This window comes from Scomber japonicus, chromosome 11, assembly GCF_027409825.1.
Source record: "Scomber japonicus isolate fScoJap1 chromosome 11, fScoJap1.pri, whole genome shotgun sequence".
NCBI classification, from domain to species: Eukaryota; Metazoa; Chordata; class Actinopteri; order Scombriformes; family Scombridae; genus Scomber; species Scomber japonicus.
The window spans coordinates 7,561,564-7,579,579 of NC_070588.1; the positions used below are offsets into that span (position 1 = coordinate 7,561,564).

The window sequence follows — 18,016 nt, forward strand, 5'->3', positions numbered from 1 at the left end:
TCTTATCACTCAGTCACTAGCTGTGTTACATGGTAACAGCTTGCCCGCATTAGCCGTGGACACGTATGCCTTTAGCTACAAATAGAGGGATGAGTAGGTTTCCACTAAACTACCTGAACGTAAGAGGCTCTTTCATAGTGGGCATATCATTTTTAAAAGTAACGACCAAATTAGGCCAACTCTGAATAATTCAAATGAATCTTCTTAATCAAATATTATCATGAAACGCCTCCTAACTTTAAAGCAGAGATTTAAGGGGATTTCATAAGCCATCGCCAATGACTGGTGACCTAATTCAGTTCTCCTTCAAAATCCACTTTACTTGAAGACCTACATCATGGCCAATGTATGTTGATTGTCTGGTAATTTTCATTGGGGGAAAAAAAAAAAAAAAGTTAATCTTGACATGTAGGTTCAAGAGTGTTGTTCTCTTAATTAGTTAACAATTTCCATTTAATGAATAGTAATTTGATTTTAATTAACACTGATGGGTTGTATTTACCCATAAAACTATTAAGAATGATTGTACTGTAGCAGTCATCCACTTGACTTGTGTTATATAAATGTATACATATTATTATAAATTCAATGGTGATGATCATGATTAGACTGAATTGATTCACTGTGAAGGCAAATGGATTGCATGGCCAAGGCATCTTGAGCACCTGTTATTGCCACGGGGTCGGGGGAGGGGGAACACTGATTTGTGGCATCTCCAATTCCACCAGCAGCAACATCCCATTGAGGAGCACATAAAACTGTTAAAGTGCTCAAGGCTGCTGAGTGATGCATGTCAAGGTCGGTCACAGTGCTATCAGAGACCTCCGTGACACCGTTTCATTGTGCTCGGTAAATAAAAGAACTCAACAGACGAGTGTACAGTACACACCGTATTATTCATGTGGCATTGTTTGTGGTTGAAAAAAACATTTTATTCAGTGCCTGGGAGGAACAGTACAGCACAATGTGTTATAAAAATGTATATCCACAGGTTCAGTCAAGACATCAGTAGCACTAAAGCCTGGTTAGTCTCTGAAATTCAATGCAAGGCTACTACAAAACTGCATCCGTAACATACTGGTTTTCATCTCCCTGTTACTGTAACCAGGGACAGCAAGCACTCCAACAAAGATTAGCAGCAAACTAATCATTTCCAGCTTACTCTGATAGGCTTTTACTAAGTGGTAAAAGGAGGAATAATCATTTTAAATTCATAAGGCTCAATTTCAGCTAAAGGAATCTGGTCCTCTGGATGTGGGATTATTTATTACCGTAGTGTCTGTGTACAAGAAGGTTGTTCAAATTATGTGAAGTAAAAGCTATTGAGCAAAAATGTAGCTGCTGTTAACATAATTTGTATAATACAAAAGAAAGTGGTTCACTACATGAACTTATTTTAAAAAGCAGTCCTGGTTGTGTATTAAGGCACAGTGATCAATTTTACATTTTTTAGCATTTGTTATACTTTTCCAAATCACTTTTTTTTTTGTTCTTACATAACTTCATTTAAAAATAAATATCTATTATTCTTCTTTAAATTTAAAATAGTCTTTAAAACTTTGCTGTACCCCGCTGTAACCCAACACTCTAAAATGAAATTGGAACAAATGTGAAAGTGATCAATACCTAAAAACAAAACAAAAACAAAATAAAAAACAACAACAGGGTGGATATAGCAATTTTTAAAAACAGTTGATAGCAAGTTGATAACATCAAAAAATAAACAAAAATAGAACACAAATGACAAACATGTAATATACAGATTTTCTTTCTTTTTAAATGGATACAATTTGAGAACATATTTACTGTAGCTTTTCCGCTCTTGTTCCACCCCTTGAAGAAAATATGTGCCAATGCTCCAGAGAAAAAGGATCCCTCTGTCCGACCCATCTCTTTGGCGTTTGGGGAGGGGAGGAGCAGACGATGCAAAGCGTCTCTGCCAGGCAAAGAGCCTCAGGGCCAGTTCATTGGACGCCACATGTTCACAAGGCATGTTATCAAGGAATTAGAAAAACATGTCTGCTTGGACATAAAAAAACTGTGTTTAACTGGGGCCCAAAACACAAAAATAAAAAAAATAAAAAAGGAGGATGGACGGCATTTATTTTTTGGAGGATGTTGTCAAGGCGTTCTCGATGCAGAGGACGATGTAGGAGCTGGAGCAGCTAGAGGAGCTTTGCTGCAGGAGGTGGCCACTCTGTAGTGATGATGCCAGACCCGTCACAGCGCGGTCGCCTGCCCGCCATGTTTCGCAGTAGTGGTCTGTTTGCCGGTGGCCTTTCTTGCTTGATCCATGCCAGATCATTTTCTCTGGCCTGGAGAAAAGAAAAAAGAACAAGCACAGACATCAATATATACAATACGTCTATACAAAATGAACTGCAAATCAACAAAGTCTACCACAACACTGAAAGCTACATGCATGGATTCTGAATTATAAGTGCTTTTTCTTGTACAAACATAATTATCACCAGTTAAAGACTCACCATGCACTGTCCCTGAGGATATCTCTGCCATCAAAGGAGTAAAGTGGTACATTCTCTCTCATTTTGCTTGCGTCGTCACTGAAGATGGACTCCCAACTGCTAAACAGCACTTGATCCTGCATGGAAAAAATACAATGCATTAATTCTCATTTCTACTGCATATGAACCTCATGGAACAGCAAGATACATAGATTACACTTAGTTTTGGTCGCAGTGGAAATATTTCACATTAGGTCAGTCTTCAAATATTTTCAATCAAGCCTTAGCAGCAGTATCTCACCTTGAGATTCACAATGGGGATGCTGTCCCTGTCCGACCTGCGGACGACGGTGTAGAGGTCTTGAAGCTTGGAGGACAGGTAAGCTCTGAAGGTGCCTTTCAGACCAATGGCACGGGCCTGCTGGAAGCACAGGAAGTCTGCCCCACGAATTCCTCGCATGTTACCAGTTTGAGGGGCGTTCAGGGCGATGAGATGTAGCTGATGAGAAAGACATACAAAGGTATGTTACCTCCTGTATAAAAATTCAGGGCTTCCCTCTAGAGCAAAAAGTGCCTCGAATTTTTCTTAATTTTCTATGGTTTGGTTACTTTTACCCAATCAGTTTGTTTCCCCCTTTTCCCAAAAATCACTCCCAGACCAATTCCCACTACAAGATCACCAAAAGCAGTGTTTATGCCTCATCATGATGTTTGGTTCTAGTGGTTTAACTCTACTTACTCCTGATGCAGATGAGTCCACATGCACTGCAGGCTGCACCACAGGTGGGTTGGGGCGTCGCTGGGGAGTGACAGCGTATCTGTTATCATTGTGGGTGGCTGTTCTTCCATCTGTGTGACCCGTGTGTCTGGGATCTGGGAACCTGGGATCATACTGTGGGGGGTATCTGGGTTCTACAGGTGGTTGTGGTGGAGGCTGGATGGGTCGTGCAGCAGAAACTTCCTTGGAGTAATGGCCAGCCCCGTTATGGGCAACGATGACAGGTGGAGGCTGGACCTCTGCAACCTCATTCTCCTAAAAATGACAAAATGGTCAATTTCAAGAGGCAAAAAAGTAAAATGCACTCTTTCATTTTTTGTGGAATCTAACTTACCAGATCTCTGAAGAAGGGACTGTACTCTCCAAGCTGCAAAGGAAAAACAACATGTTTAGAGATGACATAACTTCTCAACTCAATGAATTAAATCACATGATCCCAACTGTAACTTTAAATCTAGTATTTAAAGTACATTTAAGGCAGTAAACATCATTACTGTGGAAATAGATACTGTACCATGACTTGTCGCAGTCCGTCGCGGACTCTTAAATACAGGTCTGCCCTGTCTATGACGTAGATGAGACTGCCCTCCTCTTGGCGTCTGGCAGTAGCAATCATGGTGTCATATGTCCTCAAAACTGTGACCTGTGGAAGACGAGTATGCATGGTTTTTAGCTTTTTGTTGGACATGAACATAATACATGGCTGCTAAATGGGTTTAAAATGAAAAGATATCTAGAAAATAGAAACACTTGTTCCAGGCCACAGACTGTTCCTCATGAATTATGAGTCATGTGATGGAAGCTATACAATTGAGTCATGTGCAGTAATTACACTTACCCCAGATGATGAACCTGGATGTCCAGGGGGTCCAGGAGGACCGGGAGGTCCTGGTAGACTGACAGCTTTAAATTGAAACAAAAGCTTGATTATTATGATTTGACTTCTGAACAGCTCCACTGGAGTTAATTTCCAGCAGTCATCGAGTCAAGTGCAAACAGACGCATAAGCTCACCTCCACACTAGTTGTAAGAGGGACAGTATGACTCATTCTCTTGTAGTGGCAAGTACACACTCTGCGTATATTTTATTTATATGCAAGGCCTCTAAAATGTCCTCAGGAATGTATAATTTAGATGCACAATATTGAAGCACAGGAAGAATGACACTTACGGTGATTAGGCCTGTATCCTCCGGCTTGAGAGTAAGACCCTGGCACACCTGGTGGTCCAGGTGGACCTGGAGGGCCTTGACGCCCATCATGACCAATCCCTGGTTGTCCTGGTGGTCCTTGTGGTCCAGGAGGGCCCATTATAGAATCTCCCTTTGGTCCCTGACATAAAGGATAACATAAAACATACTTGAACGTCATACTTTTAAACGTCCAACATCTAAATTGTCATGTGGTAAAGGTTAGTGTTTTGATTTTCTGTACAGGTTTAATTGCTTGACAAATTAGCTGTTAATATCTAAATTTCTCTTAGAACTCACCGGTAGGCCTGGTTTGCCAGGAGACCCTGATGGGCCATACCGCGGGTCATAATATCCACCACCAGGCTCTCCCTTTTCTCCCTTCACTCCTGGGCCTCCTTGCTCTCCTTTCAATTCATTCTGTTGGAAACAGTTTTAACATTATCATGACATTTCAAATTACAGTACAGTACATCATGCATTGTAGGAAAAGTCACTGCTGCTGAATCAGGTGGTATTTTAGTGTTTTCAGGCCAATAATTGACTTGTTAAAAGTGTGAAATAGGTGACAGAGCAAAATGAACAATTCCTCCAAGTTTTACTGAAATCAAATACATTGTGTTTAAGTCCAAGTTTGACTTATTGACCCATTTTATTGACATATTTACTCTTCCACTCAGTAACTTCCACGTTTAACTGACTCATATTAGCCCTTTTTAACCAAATAGTTAACAAATTTCAGGTAACTAGAGGAACCAAACTTGGAACTAAATCAACGTGAATCATGCAAATAAGACCTATGAGGAATTAAAAAATTACAGATTGCACTTGCAATGCATTATTCACACAAGGGAAAACAACAACAGATTTGTCCTGTTGTCTTTTGTATTTACTGTTGCATGAGTTGGATGTAGTGAATAAATGAGAAAGAGAAATGCAGAGGAGGAAAATGAAAGTGAAACTTAGAGCGTCTGTCTCAACAGTAAATCACCTGAGTGTTTGATAGTCATTTATTACTGCATTAGAACTTACTCTTTTTTTTTAAACGTTAACGCTTTTTTAATACCAAAACGCAGCATTGAACAATTCAAAACAATGCCTGATCCTGGTGTTACACCTGCTGGCTCACTGTCACACTGTCATGGAGCTCTGGGTTACTTGAGTATAACACAACCATTGTTAATATGTGTTCTCCATGAAAATGTATAAAGTTTCATCCTCCAAATGTTTGTCAAATTAGATCAGCAAGATCACATTTGGTTTAAAAAGCAACTATGAGACCAATCAGCATAATTTTTCAATCTTTCCATGATACCAAGACTCATCATCCCTCCGGGCCGATCAAAATTAGATCCATTGTGTCTACAAATTGCCAAGTTTGATAGCTTTGATTGTTGCCCATGATAAGGAACTGAGTCAGTTAAATGTTGTCATAGCTGTCATATTTAGCAGAAGAAATAAATTACACTATAAAACATCTAAAGATTAATTGCTTACCTTCAATGTGTAAATATCATTAAATGGGCTCAATCCTGCAAAAGCAAAGGTCTTTTAGTAAAGAAGTACTGGTAATTCAGTTCACAACAGTAGATATTTACATTATGTAATAAAGGAAGTGCACGTATATTTGATTATATTTTAACTGTAGGATTTACCTGGGATCCCTGGAGGTCCAATATCTCCTTTCTCCCCTTTATTTCCTACAACAAAGTAGAATATTTTACATGAGTTAAACACAGTATGCCACAGGTAACTGGTAGCTGTGAAACTGTTAGCACTTATTTGATAGTGATGTCTTCTGTGTGTGTGTTTTTTTTTTTTTTTATCAGTTCATTGCTCAGATCTAGTAAGACTTGACAGCTTAATCTCTTGACAATAGAGTGTATATCCCCTTCAGGCTGAGGCAGCTGGATCAAACTGAAATTAAGATAGAACTGTTTATCTCTCCAGACATTTTAAATCCTTTCTAAATCTCTCTTCCTTGACTGACACATTTACTTAACTTCTTCATTTTGATCCCTCTCTTTGAAGAGTTCTAGCCTATCGTATTATGTATTTGCGCTAAAACAACAAACTGTGTGTGGTGGGAGGTCATACCTGGATAATTCCTCGAAGTATCATCATAGCCCTATGAACAAAAGAAGGAAATGCTCAGAGAAGCACCAAAAACAATGACGAAAAAGACCATGTACTACGGTTATAATTCGCGACCAACTCACTAGTTTCACCAGCCAATGAGCTGATTGGCTGGCAGATCAAGAGCACAAAATAATGACACGTTTCCTGCCCAACAGATTCCAATATGACATGGTTCAGCTCTCTGGCTCAAGATAGTACAGCTAACACTTACTGGTACATACTATTATTGTGGGCTCTAGCGTCCACAATCGGGTTTTGTGAATGCAGAGATGTCAGACAATTATTCATTAATATACAAGTCTATATACTGGGGTCTTGTACTCACATTGAAGCGATTAATGGGAAAGGCTGGTCCAGGAGGTCCAGGAGGTCCGGGAGGGCCGGGGACTCCCTGATTTAAAAAAAAACAAAACACAAAAGTTATTCACTCTGTCATTGATTGATGTGTAGATACAGAGTGATTCCCCAGTGGGGAGTTGTCCTATCGGTTACTAATGTTCCAACAGGCGGGTCTTATTTAATATAGGCTGGTCACAAGACAGACACCAGGAAAAAGAGTAGAGGATGAAGAGAGGATATTGATGTGCTGATGAACTGTAAAGTGGACACTGAATAATGATTACTCTCATGTCTGAAGTGCCAGGTTTAGTTTGGGACTTTTTGTAAACCTAAATTAAACTCAAACCAAGGCAGAGCTCACTGCATCATGACTCAAATATACTATACATGAGGCAAAACAGCTGATAGTGTTGAAGATAAACTGCACTACATTTCTGAAAGAGGGAAAACATATCAACTCTGTCCTCAATGAACCTCTGACAACACCCAAAGTTACAGCTAGGAGAGGACAAGTGTGAGGAAGAGTGGTACTGTAGTGCCACACTACATCACTGCTGCACAGGATGTGAAAAGACATGCTGTCACCACTACTTGGAAAGACAGGCAGCATTATCAGACTTGGGTGCAGTTACTCTTTAAAGAAGCATTGTTGAAAGTTCTCTGAGAACAATAATAAAATCAGCGAGCTAATCAGCTTGGTAGCATTTTCAGACTCTTACAAAACCTTCTTTAAGTCTATATATGCCTCTACCCTAATTATTTTCACTGGCCAAGTCAGTAATAATAATAGCACTTACTGGGAAGCCAAAGCCAGCACCTCCTGATGGCTCTCCTTTTTCACCCTTGTATCCATTTACTCCGGGACGACCCTGTATTAAGAAAGTCATTGGTTATTTTTTTTTCCTGCGCTTGGAAACAAAGTGTTAGGGTTTTAACGACAACATTATACAGCAAGTCAGCAAAATGCCAGTATATAGTTTGTAAGACACTTTTTAGTAGCTACACAGTTAAATATAGATAAATTACAATATTATATTAAGTATGACAATTCATTTAAATTCTAGTTCGTTTGTAAGAAAGAATTTGGGAGGCAGCATGAAGATAAAACACCACATCTACTCAGGAGTGTAGCGCAGCATGTTTAACAGACTGGAGTGTTGAGTGTAGTTCAGATGTGTTTTGGAAGTGCTCAGAGCCCAATGACTAAATACGTGCAAGAAAAACAGGAGAATAGACATTTGAGTTGCATTTACTCGTGTGTAGTGAGAGTGAAACAAAAGCCATTAAGTGGTTGGTGAAGACAGCTCGATCGATTTAAATAGGAGCGTGTCTGTTCTGTGAGACATGCTTGAGACGCACGACTGAAAAAGTGCCTGAAACATTTAAAGCATAGACATGGTTTGAGACTTCCCGACCATTTAAACTGTCAATGTAAACGGTGCTTACAGGTCTTCCAGGCATTCCAATTTCACCCTTTAATCCAGTAGGTCCATACGGGCCCTACACAGAAATCATGAAATAAAAGAAAAGGTTGTCTGATCAGAGAACATATTGGAATAAGTTTAATATGACAAATATGTTTGCATGTGTCAAATGGTCAAACACTTACAGGGGGTCCAGCTGGTCCAGAAGGTCCTCTATCTCCCTACATGCAGGGTAAAAGAAACAGATAAACACAGGAGATAAGAGGAGACGGCTAATTTAGAGGAGAGGTGCATGTATGTGCTTTTGTTTTGTTTTTTGGGTGTGTGTATCTGAGAGAGAAAACAGACACACAGATGCAGTGAGACTCACCTTCACACCCGTTGCCCCATCCAGATACAGAGGATTTCCATCAGGACCAATTATTAAGCCTGGTTCACCCTTCTCACCCTGCAAAAGAGAAGCAGTGTCTTAATGGTGACGAGTGGCAAAATCAACAATGGAACAAACAAAAAATAGTTCACATCTGGGTGACATCTTCAGAAAACGTTTTTTTTTTTTTTTTTGGATTTATTTTGGGCTTTTTTGCCTTTATTTAACAGTAGCTGGCAGAGAGGCTGGCAGGAAACAGGGAGAGAGAGAGAGTGGAATGACTTTCAGCATAGGTCCCTGGCCGGATTCAAACCAAGGACGCTGCAGTTACAGTATATGGCATGCACTAACCACTCGAACACCAGGCTGTCCAGAAAAAGATGATTTTGACCTTACCTTCAGTCCATAACCTGCTGGGCCTGGGTCTCCTCGGTCACCCTTTGGTCCAATCGGACCCTACAAGATATGAGATGACAGAATCAAATATGTGTTGTGCTTGTGGTTGACGTCTGTATTAAAAATCTAAGTAAAAGCAATAAAATCCTAGTAGAGTTATAAGAATTAAGATGAAGATTAAAGAACACTTCACATTTATGTGCTAAAAATAAGTTACTGAGGCTTTAATAATGTTCACCTGAGTATAAAAAGGGCATTGGACATAAATTATGTAATACAGTGAGACTTACAGGGAATCCAGCTTGACCAGGTAAACCAGGTCCTCCCTGTACAGGAAAACAAATACATTTTAACGTTCTACATTTATTACATTTGCTTGCTTTTTTGCCACCTGACAACTTGTTCTGATTTGTCTGAGCCTTTTTTCTAAAATGTAGATTGTGAAATGAGTGCAGCTTTCACTTGGTGTAGAAGACTATTATACAGCTGACATTCTGTTAGGATGTTGAAAGATGTTTTCTTGTTTTATGGTTATGTTTGATAAAGGTCAGACACTAATGGCAACAATCAATAAAGTTTAATATCTCCTAAAACTGTCAGCACTATTCGAACAGTGGTTCCCTAATTGGCCTAACACAGAAAAGGAAGTTAATAGTGTGTTTCAACATATGGTATAAATATGTTTCCTCACTTTTACAAGTTGGTAAGTGAAGAAACAACTTTTTTTTTTTTTATTTACTTTATTTTGAAACAACACAATCCAATTAGTCAGAACCTTGCAAAGTGATCTTTTTGGTATTTCCCAGTGTAATTTTGTGTTTTTTTTAATGTATTTTTTCTTTTGTTATTAATGTTATCAGTATTGTCATGTAGATGTTAATACATACCTGAGCCCCAACTCTGCCAGAAACACCATCAAACTGCAGTGACACAAACAGAGTAAATGAGAGAATGAAAGAAATTAAGATGCACACCGTTACATACTTAACTCACTCTCAGATTAGATTTTAGTCTACCAGTGGTAGAATGTCGTCGTTGTAATTCTGCACGTTGCTTACATTGTCAGGTTGGTAGATGACTTTTCCTGGCGGTCCAGGTGGACCTGGCGGGCCTTGGAGGCCGACTCCATCACGGCCTGGTTCACCCTAAAAACCACAACACATGTAGAGACAAGATAAATACCAGCCCTCGTCTTAGTAAGACATTGAAGACCGTAAACTCAATCAAGCGCTCAGTTTTGCAAAGCTTTGGTCCACGCTTATAGAATTGCATTAAATATAAGAAATAAAAAATATATTTTAAAATTGAAGAATGAACTTGTTTCTGAGAAATCTAATGCCGACAAAAAACGAAATCACATTGCATGCATGTCACAGTACGTTAGATGACAATATTACAGAAAATTGCTTTGTAGAGAAAATATGAAAATGTACAAATATGCATTGTATAAAATAATATTTACCGTCTCTCCTTTGTCGCCTGTGTCACCTTTTGGCCCCTGTAAGTTAAAATGTAATTGAATTAAAAATAGAAAAGACTCAACTAAATATGCTCTGTATGTCCACATAATTGCTCCATAAGGATCCAATAAATACTCATCATAAAAAGGAAGATAAACCATTTTTAATTTTCTTTCAAATTTAATGTAATTCCAATACCAACATGTGAGTTGCTCTAAATAAACTACAAACATAATGGCTGGATTTATGATTAAACTCAGTGTTATCAGCATCTTGCTTCAACTTTTAAAAGTTTCTTTTGCTCACATAAAAATGTAAGAAATTCAAAAGTTAGATTGTAATATTATCTTTTCAAAATTGGCTCCTACATACATTTAAACAGATGTCCAAATCGTGCCTTATATATTACCTGAAACTGTATATACGGGTATATTGACATAATAATTCTAGCTCAAGGTCCACTTACAAGCTTTTTCTGCCTCATATCACTGTCTTTGTTGGCAGATTTGCTCAGTTGTCATGGAGATGTCATGGAGCTCAGTTGGCTGATAAGTTGGTATGGACGACAAGTGAGCCATCTCCATGACAACTGAGAAAACTCCATCAGCTGATGTGGGATGCAGTTGGAAGCCCCCAAAAATATTGTAAATGGGCCTTCAGATATGATTATTTTGTCAAACTACTCTTTCCAGCTTCAATAATTAATAATTATAACAACTCATACATGGTGTAATATTTGATTCAAATTATACATTTTAAAACAGTTATTACATTAAACTGATACATCATGGATCCCGACTGTAAAACTACCTATAAAACCAACTGCAAACTGGGCCATGCCATTTGTTGATTTGTGAAGAGTTGGCATTTTCTTCTACTAGCTAGCTGCAACAGGTTTGCAACAACCTTTTGCCCTCTGGTATCTAGTCGGTGGATACAATATTCCTTTCATTTCTCAGAGTGCCAGATATACAGGGAAGTTGGGTTTTTACCTGAGGTCCAGGGAAGCCATCCAATCCTGGTTGCCCATCTCTTCCCACAGTACCCTCCATGCCCTTTAGACCTGGCATACCTTGCAAACCAGGTTTACCCTGCAGAAGTCAAAGCATTCAAGTTTTACCACTGAAGATATATGCAGTTCTTGTCAAACTATGTGTCAATTAATGGCATTAGTGATCCTGTTGGGCTTAATATAATGCTAGCCAGTCCTGCAAATGTGAATGCTAATGCAGTAAAGTTACTCCATATTTAGGCAAGCAACTTTGACTTCAAACAATAGTTACTTTTAATGTGAAAAGTTGGCTTGAACTGCTGATCCCACTGAAAAATCAACACTGAACTCTGCAGCTCTATGCAACTTTCAGCTACTCTTGTCATCACTTTACTATTTGCAGACATTATGTTCCATCACATTGACAAGGTGCTGGACTGAACCTGAGCTGAACCAGTAGTGAAGACTGGCTGTTTGGTAACACGCAAACATGATGTAACTCTTGTTGTGAGTTTGTCTTTCTGTCCCTCTATTTTTATAATATGTACTTAAAACAATCATAAATATCAATATACATTATAATCCACAGTTGTTTGCATACTATTCCATTTTTGTTCAAGCTTTGTGTATGTACCCACCCATCTTATTTATTTATTTTTCATTTGTGTTACTTTGTATTACTCTTGTGTGCTTGTGTTTCTTGTTTTCCCCGCTGACTACTGTTTTTTTTTAGACATTGAAAGGACCTTATTTCCCCTTGGGAATCAATAAAGCTGCAGCTTATTTTCCCAACCCTAATGGTTTTGAAACAAACACGTGAAATGACAGCAGAGGAGAACAGCAAGGACAAATCGACTGCCACTAACCAAACCTGAATGTTAAATAAACTCATCAAGAAAAGGGCTTAAACCACATGCCATGAGACTGGAGTTCAGTTGTAAATGCTTCAATTAATAAAAAATAAGCCAATCAATTAATATAAAAATCACTGGCTTCATTGATTTTATAGTTTGTCTCTAACCATGTAAGTTGGAGAAGGGGTCAAGGAGACAAGCTCAGGACTCATGACTGAAATAAAATTTTAATTACTTACTGGAAGTCCGGGCAAGCCAGGAGGACCCTAAAAGCACACAATAATTAGCATGGTTATTTGCAAGCTCATGTACTTTTATATCATCCTCAGACATGTAAAATAGACATGCACACAATTTAGCTGTGATACTTTATATTACTTAAAATATGCTCCTTTTTGTTGTTACTGTTATGAATACCTGGCAATCAGATACATAATTGCTGATTAGATCTTTTTAAATGTTGGTCTTAAGATATTCCACTTTGTTTTTACAATAACAGTACTAGTAATAAAATAATCTACAAGTGGAATCAGCACTTAGACAATGATTTAAAAGTAAGTGACTTCATTAGCCAAAGATAATAGCCATGTGGTTGTTGTGGTGGTGTCAGAATTGTAGATACACAAGGTGCTTATTGCATTAGCATTTCAAGAAACGTGTTTCAACTAAATGAAATTAAAATTGTGGATAGCTGCTGTGCTTTGACTGTAAGGCTAGCTGTGATGTAAAACTGAGTAAATTACTGCTTCAAAAAGTATAATAGTGCTACCAAAAGAAACTATTTGAATGGAGGAGCAAAATTTATGGGATTCTCCTCTATTGTTTGTTTAGTGTTATAAAGCTATGTGGCGAAGCTGAAGACAGTTTTTCACAACATGGACAACAACTCCAAGCTAATCAACTTACTAACTATAATTTAAAGCTGTCAAATCTGGCATCAGAGACTTATTAAAGCTTGTCATGTGGACATAAAGAAACTCATTCAAAGAATTTTAGTGCTTCTTTAAAACTGTGTGTTGTATGACTCTGGTTCTCAAAGTGGGGTTCAGGGATCCCCAGGGGTCCTTGAGGAGGTTCCTGGTCGTCCCCAGCAAATAGGGGAATCATTCATTTTCACTATAATTCCATTAAGAAGTAACATGATGACAGAATCTGTGACTATTTTAGTCATGGGTTGCATACACTTTCTGTAATAAAACATTTAAAAGCAAAAATCTTATAAAATGTGCCAATTTAAGGGTCCTTGATGTAAAAAAAGTTTGAGAACCTCTTCTCTATAGGAATTCAGGCCTTTTGTTAGTAATTTACTAACCTGACTTCCTTCTGGTCCTCTGACACCAGGAAGTCCATTAGACAAAAATCCTCCAGAGCCCTCCATGTCATCCTATAAATACCAGCAAAGTATTAAACAACAAACAAACAGAAAAGCCAAATATTTTTCAGGGTCTACATTTTAAGACTAAGACCTCACCCATATGAATGATACAGAATCTTACTGCCCAAAACATGCTGAATTTAATTCATAATATGTTTGTTAATTACATTAATGGTATGCAATAGAGTTGCCAATGGACAGTGTGTTATATTAATATTGAGCATCTTTTCATATCTCAATATCTTTAACTGTGAGATTATGTCAACTCAACCAAAGGGTATCTTAACAAAAACAAATATAGAACTTACAAATCCAACACGATAGCTTGGTCCAGGAGGTCCAGGAGGCCCAGGTGGCCCAACTGGTCCCAGTGGTCCAGGCAGACCAGCCAGTCCAGGGTCTCCTGCTGATCCCGGTAAACCAGGATCTCCTCTAGCCCCCTGTAGGATAAAAGGACAGAAGTAAAATCAGTGTTCAGATACAAAAGGTTATCTCTGTCTTCAGTGAAGTGCATCTAATCAATGGCATGACTGTGGGGGGTTTAAATTCAGTGTCATTAATCACCTTAATGCACAAACTAGTAAGATATGTGCCATCAGTGTCAAAAGGCAATTTAAGGTATGTTAGCTAATATAACTATAGATGATACACACCCATGCTTATTGTTCTAGGACTAAAGTCAGATGTCTCAAAATGTTAAACCAAACCATAGCCAGCACTCGAGATTAAAATTTCACACAAGTCTTAACATTTGCATATTGTTAGAAGACACAAATCCCCTTTGATGGTTGACGTGCTGCAGCCCAGTTACCTGCAGATGGGAAGGTTTAAGAGAGTAGGAGGAGGATAAATAGTGAGGCAGCAGATTGGTGAGGAAAGAAAAGTAGGAGCTGTGCTGGAGAAATGAAAGGGATGAGAAAAGCTTAAGAAAATAGTTGAATAAAAGTTCATATGTCAGTTATCGAATGGGCACCATTATTCCAAAAAACACACCACCAACTTAAAATACACTTTAATTTATATACTTTCTTCCCAGGATTATGACAAATAAATTCTTCTCTACAACTGATACTACACCAATGGCAGTTTGCATGTCACTGAGTTTTGGAGTGTAGTCTTCTGTTAATATGAAGCTGCAACTTTGTTTTAAGTTACTTAAAAAGCAACCAAAACAATCAAGGTAATAAATCATCACCTTCTCTCCAATTGTTCCTGGAAGACCCAGCTCGCCTGAATCACCCTAAAGTAGAAAGAAAGAGTTTGATAAAACATGTTAACAGAAACACCAATAGACGTGAAACTTAATAAAACTTAAAAAGAAAATATGAACTACAATGATGTTTGGTTACTGTACATATCATTTTTGTTCTTCAGACGAGGATTAAGCAGTCTTTGGACTCATTTGTTCAAACGGTGTCTGAGATTCAAGCCTATGGGTGAGTGTTCTCACTGCCAACCATTGACTGACATCTGAGGACTGACGTTGCTAGGAGACGGGTTGTCAATTTCTATGGTGCGTTTCATAGCTCTCTATATCCTATGAATATTGAAGTTGTTTATCTCTTTTTTTCCCCCCTTTTCTTTTTGCCTTTATTTGACAGCTGAAAGTGCAGAGAGACAGGAAGCCCGGATAGGGAGAGGGGTATGACCATGAATGCATTAAGAGAGATGGATATGGTGCCTTGCTGTGGATTTCCCCCAGTGGTCACACATGGTAGTACAACAGAAAAATCCACCATTATAAAAAAAGAAACTTTCTTTCTTTGAAACTGCAGAAAAGGATAATTATTACACGTTGTATAATGGACTTCTAAACCTGCAAGCTATGAGTTTGTAAAACATCCCCAGAGCCTGCAGAACTGATTCTGACGTTTGTGACATTATCCAAATGTGAAGTCTCTGGGTGGAGACGAAAAAATCACTACTGCAAGTTCCAGCAGGGCACACGACGTAGAAGTAAACCCAAACGCTTGAAATATTTTTTGGCTTTTGTGCCTGAACGCACCATATGAGCAATTTTTATTCAAATGAATAGGTGCAATCTTTGAGTCTTATAATACATTCATGGGTATCAATGGTCCACCCCTTTTCCAACAAACACATGGTGTTGGTTATGTCCCTTAAGCATTTTAAGATCTGAGAAGACCCACTGTGCTGTTGAGTTTGTATTCCATTCAGAAAGTGGAATCAATCCTGCTAGTCTGACTGTCTTCTATTCAGAAAGTTTAAGCTACTTAACTTAACTTTCAAATGTTAATAAATGTTACGGACGTCTTCAGGAACACCTGCTGTGTCGTTGGCAGCACTAGAGACTGCAAATGACCAGACTGTCAAACACATAGTCTTATAGTCAGACATTTAACTTATTTAATAGTTGGTGTCTTTCATTCCATCCATTTATTTTGTTTTTATGCTTACTGTGTAAATATGTATCTACTATAACTTTGAATATGTTCTCTTACTCCTGTATTGTATTTTGTACTTCACAGTCATTTTCACAAGATTTTCACAAGGTCACATTTACCTTTTCTCCTTTGGGACCAGAACGTCCTGGGCTGCCATCAGTACCTGGCATACCAGGCAAACCCTAGAGGTTGAAAGATTAGGTTAAGGCTTGGCAAGGGTGTACAACCATTACAGTCAGTATTCAGAGAGTTGAGTGAATATTTGTGTCAAGACGCAAATATATTGACACCTACTGGTTGACCTGGTGCCCCGTCCTTTCCTGGTGGTCCAAATGCCCCAGAACTCAATGCTGTACCTGTTGTAGTGGGACCGGGAGGACCGGGAGGACCAGGGGGACCTGGGGGACCTGGCAGTCCCTATAAAAAAAGAAAAAGAATCATTTCACAGTAATCTGTGAAGTCTTTGTAGATCAGAGATTTCTGGTTAAATATACAATTAAAGTATTCAGCAACAGAAATGCCCTACAGCAAATTCATGTTCTTGGTGGTTTGATTTTGATTATCAATCACAGTTGCGGGTTAAAGTCTTACAACAACACTTTCATAATTCGTTTTTGACGTTTAGCATTGATTGTAATTGTTCTTACCCGACTAGACTCTGAAGTGGGGAACCCTGAGCCTTCCATGTCCACAAAAGTCTGCAATATATTCATTAAAATCAATCAGATTCAATAAGTGATTCAATAATGGAGGCAGCTCTTTACTGTTACAAATTGTGACTAAACTTTACATGCAAACGAGGTCAAGAGTAACTCACAGATCTGAGTCCAGGTCCTGGGGGTCCAGGAGGACCTGGGAGCCCCCTGGGGCCAGGTTGTCCCTCTCCACGGTCTCCCTGTATGCAAAAGACTCGTTAAGACAATCTAGATTTCTACAACAGAAACTTCATCTTCTGTTATTTCACGTCTAATACAGACAAAGTACAGCAGAACATATGTTTCGTTTACAATAATTTTCTATTATTCTGTCAGTGTAATTGAGTATCTCACCTTATCTCCTTTGAGTCCAGGGTCACCTGGAGTTCCTGGGAAGCCTGGAGGTCCTTGAGCACCCTATGTTGAGGAAACCATAATGTTAGACCACTAGAGGTTGTCATGAACTTAATACAAGGAAAAGCAAAGTTTAATAGACCATCATAACATAATTGTGACAAGTGGTAAAAGTTAAAACCATTATATTCTTCGTATTGTATGGGAAATAAAATACAAATTAAAAACTCACAGTTTTTCCATCCTCACCAGGATCACCCTGCAAAATTGAAATGAGGAATGAAACATAAGTAATTTAACAGAAAAGACACAGTATGCTTTACAGTATGACAAAATCAGACACCTCAGCTGGATAACTTCAGCAATAATGCCCAAGCATACGGTCTATTCTCAGACAATTCAACAGACACAGTAAATAGCAGGATTTATTGAATATATCCTTAACACTATGATCCAGTGTGCTGCTGCTCTTAATTAAATAATACAACATACAATGTCAGTTTATCAAGTAAAGTGTGATTAGTGTTTTTGAGTAAACAATTCAACAGTATTCTACTGACTGGCTCTCCATCAGCTCCTGGTGAACCTGCTGGGCCTGAGACACCTGGTGGTCCAGGTGGTCCTCGGGGGCCAGGGATTCTCGAAACAACTGTGCCGTCACTGCCAGTTGAAATATCGGACGTAGTACCAGGGGGCCCAGGGGGACCAGGGGGCCCAGGAACGCCGGGTTCTCCTTTCGTTCCTTGGTAGCCAAAGCCTGCATTGCCCTGCAGATGAATAAA

The 18,016-nt window shown here is 38.7% G+C and overlaps 1 protein-coding gene across 1 annotated transcript in view; it reads right to left on the minus strand.

Moving 5' to 3' along the window:
* Positions 1-1,822: 1,822 nt before the first annotated feature.
* Positions 1,823-18,016, minus strand: part of col18a1a (collagen type XVIII alpha 1 chain a) — a 39,276-nt gene continuing 23,082 nt past the window's right edge. Inside the window, exons 8-41 of the mRNA XM_053329209.1 lie at positions 17,795-18,001; positions 17,467-17,493; positions 17,235-17,297; positions 17,003-17,080; positions 16,833-16,883; positions 16,480-16,602; positions 16,305-16,367; positions 14,976-15,020; positions 14,089-14,220; positions 13,718-13,789; positions 12,645-12,671; positions 11,553-11,651; positions 10,563-10,598; positions 10,159-10,245; positions 9,988-10,020; positions 9,391-9,426; positions 9,101-9,160; positions 8,705-8,782; positions 8,520-8,555; positions 8,357-8,410; positions 7,708-7,779; positions 6,897-6,962; positions 6,530-6,560; positions 6,088-6,132; positions 5,930-5,964; positions 4,733-4,852; positions 4,415-4,574; positions 4,082-4,146; positions 3,758-3,886; positions 3,578-3,610; positions 3,205-3,498; positions 2,767-2,964; positions 2,487-2,602; positions 1,823-2,315 (exon numbers count right to left, since the gene is read on the minus strand). Of these exons, the coding sequence (XP_053185184.1) occupies positions 2,102-2,315; positions 2,487-2,602; positions 2,767-2,964; positions 3,205-3,498; positions 3,578-3,610; positions 3,758-3,886; positions 4,082-4,146; positions 4,415-4,574; positions 4,733-4,852; positions 5,930-5,964; positions 6,088-6,132; positions 6,530-6,560; positions 6,897-6,962; positions 7,708-7,779; positions 8,357-8,410; positions 8,520-8,555; positions 8,705-8,782; positions 9,101-9,160; positions 9,391-9,426; positions 9,988-10,020; positions 10,159-10,245; positions 10,563-10,598; positions 11,553-11,651; positions 12,645-12,671; positions 13,718-13,789; positions 14,089-14,220; positions 14,976-15,020; positions 16,305-16,367; positions 16,480-16,602; positions 16,833-16,883; positions 17,003-17,080; positions 17,235-17,297; positions 17,467-17,493; positions 17,795-18,001 (2,985 nt within the window). The 3' untranslated portion in view covers positions 1,823-2,101. The remainder of the gene's footprint in view (positions 2,316-2,486; positions 2,603-2,766; positions 2,965-3,204; positions 3,499-3,577; positions 3,611-3,757; positions 3,887-4,081; positions 4,147-4,414; positions 4,575-4,732; positions 4,853-5,929; positions 5,965-6,087; positions 6,133-6,529; positions 6,561-6,896; positions 6,963-7,707; positions 7,780-8,356; positions 8,411-8,519; positions 8,556-8,704; positions 8,783-9,100; positions 9,161-9,390; positions 9,427-9,987; positions 10,021-10,158; positions 10,246-10,562; positions 10,599-11,552; positions 11,652-12,644; positions 12,672-13,717; positions 13,790-14,088; positions 14,221-14,975; positions 15,021-16,304; positions 16,368-16,479; positions 16,603-16,832; positions 16,884-17,002; positions 17,081-17,234; positions 17,298-17,466; positions 17,494-17,794; positions 18,002-18,016) is intronic.